The sequence below is a fragment of the Bos mutus genome, chromosome 10, assembly GCF_027580195.1.
Source record: "Bos mutus isolate GX-2022 chromosome 10, NWIPB_WYAK_1.1, whole genome shotgun sequence".
NCBI lineage: Eukaryota > Metazoa > Chordata > Mammalia > Artiodactyla > Bovidae > Bos > Bos mutus.
In genome coordinates, this window is record NC_091626.1 from 80,993,197 (window position 1) to 81,002,670 (window position 9,474).

The 9,474-nt window shown below is 37.8% G+C and overlaps 1 protein-coding gene across 1 annotated transcript; it reads right to left on the reverse strand.

Annotated features, from left to right (window-relative positions):
* Positions 1-426: 426 nt before the first annotated feature.
* Positions 427-9,187, reverse strand: LOC102280547 (olfactory receptor 4S2). Its single transcript, XM_005908875.1, has 3 exons — positions 9,127-9,187; positions 7,452-7,532; positions 427-1,403 (listed from the first exon to the last, which is right to left on the reverse strand). The coding sequence occupies exons 1-3, from the start codon at positions 9,185-9,187 to the stop codon at positions 427-429; spliced, it is 1,119 nt and encodes a 372-aa protein (XP_005908937.1).
* Between the last annotated feature and the right edge of the window lie 287 nt (positions 9,188-9,474).

A 9,474-nucleotide genomic window follows, 5' to 3' on the forward strand; every position in this document is an offset into this window, starting at 1 on the left:
AAACAGCAGGGAAGGAGGAGGGAGAGAGAGAAGGGGATAAGGAAGGCAGCTCCTAGGAAGATGGACTTTTTTACAGAGAAATTATCCAGTTCCTCAGAGATAACTTTTTCTTGTAACTCCATTCTAAACTATTGAATTATATCTGAAGAGTGTTGGATTTGAACTGAAGGGATCTAAGGTATTAAATGAGACATGAGCAGAAGTGTTTACTCTTCCACTCTAGAAATAAGCGAGGATAAGCCTAGCCAGTATGGAAAGGTTTAAGTTTTGCTCACCTAGAAGCAGAAAGATGAAATAGCCTCAAATTATTCCCTTTTAAAAGAGAACTATGACATAGTTGAATGTTAGAGACTATTCTTTAAAATTATTAATAAGTTAAGGGCCTTGGAAGGTATCAACTAATTCTGATTTTGTAATTCTAACAAACTATGCCTTCTGCTTTTCCTTCAAGGAGACTTTGTGATTCCACACCCGATTCATGGCATTCTTTACATCCTTATTCCTCAGAGTGTAGATGAGTGGGTTTAGCATCGGGGTGATGGTAGTATAGAACACAGACACAGCCTTATCCAGTGGGAAAGTGGTGGATGGACGGAGGTAAATAAAGATACAAGGGACAAAGAAGGAAGTTACTACAGTGAAGTGAGATCCACAGGTAGAGAGAGCCTTGCGCCGGCCCTCAGCAGACTGCTTCCGAAGACTGACTAAAATGACCGTGTAGGAGGCCAGAAGAATGAGGAAACACCCCAGGGAGATGAGACCACTATTGGCAATCACCAACATGTTTACTAGGGTTGTGTCAGCGCAGGCAAGTTTTAGAACTGGGTGGACATCGCAAAAGTAGTGGTCAATGATCTGAGAGCTGCAGAAGGGTAACTGAAAGGTCAGGAGGGTCTGAACAAAGGAGTGAGCCAGGGCTCCCAGCCAGGACAGTGATGCCAGCAGGGTGCAAGCAGTGGTACTCATGATGTTGGCATAACGGAGCGGTTGGCAGATGGCAGCATAACGGTCAAAAGCCATGACAGTCAAAACAAAAATCTCAGTACAACCAAAAAAGTGGAAGGTAAACATCTGAGTTACACAGCCCCAGTAGGAAATAATCTTTTTCTCAGAAACAAAGTCTGCAATCATCTTGGGTGCTGTAGCTGAGGAATAGGCAATGTCCACAAAGGACAAGTTACTGAGGAAGAAATACATGGGTGTATGAAGCCGGGGATCAGAAAAAACCATGAGCAAAATGAGCAGGTTTCCCCCCAGGATCACCATATAGAAGAGGAGGAATAGAGCAAAGAGTATCAGTTGCATTCCAGGATCTTGGGAAAGTCCTAAAAATATAAACTCGGTAACATTGTTGACTACTTCCACGGAGATCCAGGCAGAACTGGTTGAGTGGCTCTGGTTCTCTGCAAAAATAAATGTTATAAACCATTGTAAGCGAGTAAAGCCTAACAGGAACAGCCTTCTGAAAACATTTGAAAGTGAAAGAAAGTGAAAGTGAAATGGAAGTCCCTCAGTCGTGTCCGACTCTTTGCGACCCCATGGACTGTAGCCTACCAGGCTCCTCTGTCCATGGGATTTTCCAGGCAATAGTACTGGAGTGGATTGCCATTTCCTTCTCCAGGGGATCTTCTCGACCCAGGGATCGAACCTGGATCTCCCTCATTGTAGACAGATGCTTTACCATCTGAGCCACCAAGTGATGTTAAATATAGCAGAGGAAAATATTAATATTTCTTGAGTATAGTTCATGGATATTTTTTCTTACCACATTATTGACTCCCATTTGATTTTCTATTATGCTTAGACCTACAGTTCCTTTCTCCCAGTTGTTTTCCTTCATAATCATCCTGTCCCTCTCTCTCAGTCTCTCTCTCTCTGATCTCACACTGCCCACTCCCACATCAGAAATTCTCTTTGGTATGAAAACACTTTAAGTATTAAATGGATAAATTAATTTTTGAGGCTAAAGATACAAGCAAGGAGTTAGCATTTTAGATTTGACGTCTAAAATTCCTAAATGAACCTTTTAATATAATATATACAGATCAACTTTACAAGAATAACATTCTATTTAGTCAAGTGAGAATGACTCAGTTTCTAGTTTCTAAATTAGGTTGGAAGTTTCAGTGCAATTAAAAATGAAATTATTTTTAGTGACTGAGAACAACATATACATTGACTCCCTGGCTCACCAACAACCTACGCTTGTAAATTTACTTTGGAAGAGTTTGAATCCTAATCTTTGACCTGCATAAAGAAGTTCAGCTTCACTTGCCAGTAAGGAATACATCAAACTATACAGAGAAATACTTTGTCCTATGTATTGGATAGAATATAATACAATCCAAAGTATTTTACATAGGAAAATACTTTGTCCTATGTGATGGCTCAGATGGTAAAGAATCCGCCTACAGTGCAGGAGACCTGGATTCAATTCCTGGATCAGGAAGATCCCCTGGAGAAGGGAATGGCTATCCACTTCAGTATTCTTGCTTGGAGAATTCCATAGACAGAGGAGCCTGGTGGGCTACAGTCTATGGGGTGAAAAGAGTCAGACACGAATGACTAGCATACACATTTTGTGCTAAAGAGTTGAAAAATTTTTAAATTACTGAAACTTTTATCATCCTTAATACTTTTGCCTTGAAAAGCCCCAGATAACTCTTTGCCCTTGCAATTATAGTTAAGAATTAGGAATAAAATGTCCCATATAGATAATGGTAGTAAGTGTATTTTACAATTGTATAAATTGTTTTACAAGTTACATACAGAAGTGCTTAAGGCATACAGAAAAAGTACTGGATAAAATAATCAGAGATGAATTCTTGAAAGAGATGAATCAAGAGACAAAATTTAAAGATCCTCAGAATGAAAATGGCTTCTCTGAATTATGCAAATGTTTTCTCTGAATCAAACCTCTTTTCTTCATGGATAGTGGAAAGAGCACTGCCCATAGCTGAGTGATTTGAGTACCCTCACCAACTGTTAACTTTGGGTAAATCTACTTACTTTCTCTGAATATTTGTTTTCTCATCTATAAAAGATGGATGATAAAGTTTTGGCCTCACAAAGCTGTTATAGAAATAAAATGAGATCATCTATATAACATTTTTGTATTTATGAAGTGCTTTACCTTATAATTTGATTCTATGAAGTGAAATCTCTCTAGTAGGTAGATTTGTAATTTGATGTAGTCAGTAATTATATTAAAGCTATATAGACAACTAAGAGACAATACTAAAATTCATATCTAACTTTATTCCTGAGACAGTAAACCATAATGTCTGTTTATTTTCATTGTAGAAATACTATTAGTAATGGTTATTATGAACTATTAAGCACTTTTCTGTGTGCAGGATTGTATGCTAAACGATTATCTTATGTTACCTCATTTTATCCTCACAATGTGTGTGTGCTCAGTTGTGTCCAGCTCTTTGTGACCCCATGAATTGTAGCCCACCAAGCTCCTCTGTCCATGGAGTTTTCCAGGCAAGAATACTGGAGTGGGTTGCCATGCACTCCTCCAAGGGATCTTCCTGGCCCAGGGATCGAGCCCAAGTCTCCAGCATTGCAGGTGTATTCTTTACCACTGAGCAGAAGGGGCTGACATTTGAATTGTTTTATTCTGATCCTAGAACCCACAAAATACACAAGCTCTTAAATAAATGATGAAAGACAGAATAATAGAAAAATGATAGATAATTGATAATGATAGATTGATGATTATAGATATAGATGGACAGATAGATGATAAATAGATCAGAGAAAGATAGACTGCTCATGAAAAAACAATTGCATTTAAAAAACAATTGCTCTGTTATGGTGTAAAGCCCTTTGGTAGGAAGATATGCTCTGTGTCCTTAAATCTTCAAATACTCTGTGACACTGTAACAGTAAAGCCAACCTGTACTCAGTTATCACCAGCTGGTAAGATCATAAGGATTGAAAAATATTTAGATAATAAGAGAAAACACTTATCTTGTACTTACTATGTGCCAGTTATTGCTCACATTTAGTTCTCATACAAATCTTATGAGATAGGCTATCATCATTATCCCCACTTCAGAGATGAGGAAACTGAAGAACAAAGAGAGGAAATAACTTGCCCAAGATCATGGAGCTTGTGACTGGCATTACTACTTGAACCTAGGAAATGGGATCTCAATTTTTTAAACCAATATTCATATTTCTGGGGCTGATGGCATCAAAATCACCATATCTTCTTTCTCATTGGAAAGTCTTAAACCTTCTGTATAGTCAAAATACTGTATCCTTTTTCTGCTAATCATGAAGGGTTTATTTACTTTTTAATTACGTATAGTATTTGGAGAGAAGGACTACTGTTGCAATGGGCAAGATCATCGCAACATACACAGTTTCTGTCCAACTTTGCTCAAATTTAATTTACAATAAGAATGCAATAGCAAGTGATGTGGTATTGATCATTAATCTAGATATCATTTTATTTGTCATAACTGACAATCAAATAGAGGAGGTCCACTCGAAAACTTACAATCACAGTTCTCTGAGATAAGGGTAAAGAAGTCCAGGAGAATCAGGAACACCTTTCCACACAAGATTATCAGTGAGTGGAATTTTGGAATGTGAATTAGAGCTAACCTGAAGATGACCCTGCAGGGTGTGGGCACAGAAAAGTGAACAAGGCAGGAAGTGAATAGTGAATAGAATATATGATGTAAATATAGGATGTAAATCATCATAGCATCCTCTACGGGAAATGTCAACAAGTTTGATGTGATTCAGCACAGAATCCATGGATGGAAGTGTCAGGAAATGAAGATGAAAAGGAAGAGTTTCTCATGTCATAAAAGAGCCCTGTGAGTTAAGTTGAAGTGTTGGAATTTATTTTGGATGACTTGGGGGATTCCCAGGATAGGAGGAAAGCAGGAACAGGAGGTGGTAAAGACCACTTGTTAAAAGAGGTCTGAAACTCAGTTTTCCTAGATTCAAATTCTACCTCTACTACAATTCTTGCTAGCACTATGACTTTAGGAAAGCTACTTAACTCCCTTTGCCTGTTTTTTCAAATGCAAAAGGTGGATAAGACTAAAATATACCTCATAAGTATTGTAAAGATTACATATGTGTTCCATATAAAGCACTTATGTACATGGCACAGTGTTAAGTGAATATATGATTAGAATTACCTGTGACTGGAGAAAGGGAAGCCTGTATAGCAGCTGACTTAGGACACTAGCCTTCTTATCATGTCCATATCCTAATTCCCATTTATATATATTTCCACACTTGTCAAAATCTTAGAAAATACATCTACTTCTGACAACAAACCTTTCAAATACATTTTTAACTGAAATAAGAACAACATTTTTCCAGTCCTCATGTATATGGATGTGAGACTTGGACCATAAAGAAGGCTGAGTGCTGAAGAAAATAGAAGTTTTTGAACTGTAGTGTTGGAGAACACTCTTGAGCGTGCCTTGGAGATCTCTTGGAGAGTCCCTTGGAGAGCAAGGAGACCATGCTGGTCAATCCTAAAGGAAATCAATCCTGAATATTCACTGGGAGGACTGATGCTGAAGCTGAAACTCCAATACTTTGGCTACCTGATACAAATAGCCAAATCCTTAGAAAAGGCCCAGATACTGGGAAAGATTGAAGTCAGGAGGAGAAAATGACAGAGAATAAAATGGTTTGATGGCATCACTGACTCAATGGATGTGAGTTTGAACAAACTCCGGGAGATGGTGAAGGACAGGGAAGCCTGGTGTGCTGCAGTCCATGGGGTGGCAAAGAGCTGGACACTACTGAGCAACTGAACAAAAAAGAACAATGTAGTTTATGTCCCTGTAAGGCTTTCTTTAAGAGTCAAGCAAGGATACCCAAAGATACTTATACAGCTGTTTTATTTTTCCTAAATAGTGACTATCTCAACTTTATTTTGAATCTACCTCGGTAGCCCATGAAATTAATCCAAGCCTAAGGCTCAAGAGCCTTTCTACTATCTTCGTTAGGGGAAAGAGCACAGAGATCAAAAACTGGGCTTTACTCATAGCTCTGCTTCTTACAGGCTGTGTGATTTAAGATTTTCCTCACTTCTATTAACTTCAGTCCTCCTCTGTGAGAGAATAATGACACCAACGCTGAGGATCAAGTCAGTTAACAGATATAGAAACAATGTGATTTGCAAATCTAAGTCAAGATCATTTTTGTGATAGACTTTCAGGAGCATCAGTATGAGACTGGTGCAAAGCCAACCTTTTCAGGAGCATTAGTATCAGACTAGGTTGAATTTGGCCTCTCCTCAAAGATGCTAAAGAATATATACTAGGTATAGGTATAATGGAATCTATGCTGCTAAAGAAACAGGATTGCTACTATTCCACTGACCTACCTAAATTATTTCAAATAGCACAAATAGCAAGATTGCAGCTCCCTAAAATTTTCTGAGAGAAAAGGCTCAGCCTTAGTTTCTCCTGTGAGCAATTTGCAAATGACAGAGACCAAACATTCTGGACCTTTTTCCTAACAGTAAGCTCCATCCCACAGCAAACTTTCTTTATACAATAGTGTCTAAACAAATAGAGTTGAAAAATCTGCAAATGAGTTAATGTAACACAATGTAGACTATACACATATTTCTATATTTCATGCAGCACAAATATTTATTTGTCCTTTCACTTAGTAATTGCTCAATCTCAGATGGTAAAGAATCTGCCTGTAATGCAGGAGACCTGGGTTCAATTCCTGGGTCAGGAAGATCCCCTGGAAAAGGAAATGACAACCCACTCTAGTATTCTTGCCTGGAGAATCCCATGGACAGAGGAGCCTGACAGGCTACAGTCTATGGGGTTGCAAAAGTCGGACGCGACTTAGCAACTAAATCATCACTTAGTAATTATTTATTGAGCATTTTCTCTGTGTCTGGTACTGTGTTGTGAACACAAAAAGATGAATAAAAACCTATTCTTGACATAAAACCATTCATTTTAGAGTAATACCTTTAAAAGACTTTCTCAAAGCCTTGTAAATTTATGTAAAATTTGAAATCTAAATATAAAGATGGTGAAGGACAGGGAAGCCTGGAGTGCTGCAGTCCATGGGGTTGCAAAGAGGGAGACACGACTGTGTGACTAAACAACAATAAGTAAAAAGAATATGAGAGACCGCTTGACTTGCTTTATTCCACTTCTTTAACCACTGGTGAAACAAATGAAACGCAGAGAGGAAACTGAATTATCGAGGTTCCACTGTTAGTGGTAAAACTAGGACGAAACTCCAATTGGATAATAGGATAGATACTTTAAACTGTAATAAACTTCTTCCTTAATTAACAGTATTACAAGAACAAAAATTGCAAAGTGGATGAAGAATTTAAGATTTCCCTTTATGCATGAATATGATTTACATCAATAACATTACCTCTGTCTCTTTCACCAGTTGTTAACCTGGCATTCCAGGTACATACTTACTCTGGCTGTCTTCCTGAGTGTGGTCCCACGACATGGATTTGGACAACCTGAGATCTTCTTGGATCAATAAAATGTTCTGAGCTAGAAATGCGACATATATCCAGAAATTCACACTAAAAAATTGAGATCTGTATAGCGATGCTTCTCTTATGTACATGCCACATTTCACAGAAAGGACTGCCCTACAGCCTAAGATAAAGTCCTGAGTTTGATCATCTGTTTTTTTTTCTTCTCACTCTCTTTCTCTGTCTCTACCTTTCTCCCTTTCTTTCTCAAAGATAGAACTTCATGAGGTTAAAACCATGCCATAGCTTCTGATCTTGGTCTGCAAGAACTTCTTCTATATTCCTGTCTGCCAGAAGAAAGAAACCATCAGCAATCTTTATGCCTCATCACAACCCTGAGGGAATTGTGGGGCCAGTGATTGGGTAGCAGCTGGACAGGAAAAGTACAAGTGTAATAACCTCTAAACCACTCCTTATAAAACTATATTGAAGGCTACTTGATAAAAAACTAGGTAATAAGTACTCAGGCCATTTCCACAGTTTTACACAATTTATTCAAAATCGGGGCAAGAGAAAGGAGAAGGTGATTCTCGGTATCAATGTATTGGACCCTTTATCAACAATAAATATTTGCTTAGACAACTGACAATATTTTACTTCATTTTAAAATTTGCTGAAGTTCTAGAAGATAAGCAAAATGTTTAATTTAACAGCACTGTGAAGACAGTGCCTCAGTCCTATTAGTACATGAACCAGTTTCTTAGGGATTTGGGTCAGGGAGGTTTGACTCGAGTTGAGGATTACACCTCTAAAATCGAGTATAAAATTTACTCAGTGAATTACAGTGTGAACTTTCAGGTCGAGGCTAAAGTTCTGTGTGTTTGAATGGTACCACCATATACCATGAAAGATATAATAACCCAATTAAGATGAAAATGCACCTTGGCTAGTGATCTTTCTGAGGCAAAAAGGACTTACATTGGTTGCAGCGTAAAAAAAGTGTCTTTTGTTGTTGCTGGCAACAGTTGATTGTTCTATGATGGGGCTAGAGTATCAGTAAAGGGGTGTTTAGTTAATGTAGCAGTATTGGTTGATTAGTTGTGACAAATGTACCATAGTAATGTAAGAAATTAACAATAGAGGAAATGATGTGACATATACAGAAACTGTCTCCACTGTCTTTGCAACTATTCTGTAAATTTGAAACTGTTGTGAAATTTTAACAAAATACTTAGATTTTTAAAAGATGGTATAAAAGCCTTGAAAGTAGAGAACATTTTTTTATATTCCAAATGGGATTATTTTAACCTGATTTTGAGGAAACATATATCACCTAACATGAAATTTCCTGTGTCAAAGCTAGTTGCAATATGAATGAAGGAGTTATCAGGAGTTTTATTGTCATGTGGCAGGGGTCTAGGATTAAAATCTCTAGTTCCTCTTTGTTTCCTCTGATTCTCCAGGATCAAAAAATTGTACAATCTTCTTTCAGCTTTTATTTTGCATTGAACAGAACAGTTAGCAATAATTTTAATATAACCAGACAGTATTTAGTGAGTTCTGACCACCTGTAGACACACTTTTTAGAGCTTTACAAGTCTTATTTTTTGTTATTATTTTGTTTAAGTTTCCTGAGAACCCTGTGGGGCAGATACTATTATTTTCCTCACTGAACAAAGAGATATTGAGGTTAAGTCGCTTGTCCTCTGGTAAGTGGTGGAGGTAGACCATGACGAGAATGTCAAACTCCAGCGTCCACACTTCTCACATCTCTGCTCTACTCCCCTAGCCATCTGGGCTCACATATTGTCTTCAAATACTATTCACCTCCTCCTGGTGGATATTGAGAGCCTTTATAATTAGATATCTGGGTGACCTGTTGATGCCTGGGGGAACCCCCAAATGGCAAAATGTCTACCGCATTTCCAAGCACATAATAGGCTTTCAGCAAATAGCTGCTCACTCAAAGAATGGATAATAAATTAATAATGAATTCACAAAGGAATAATGAATGAATG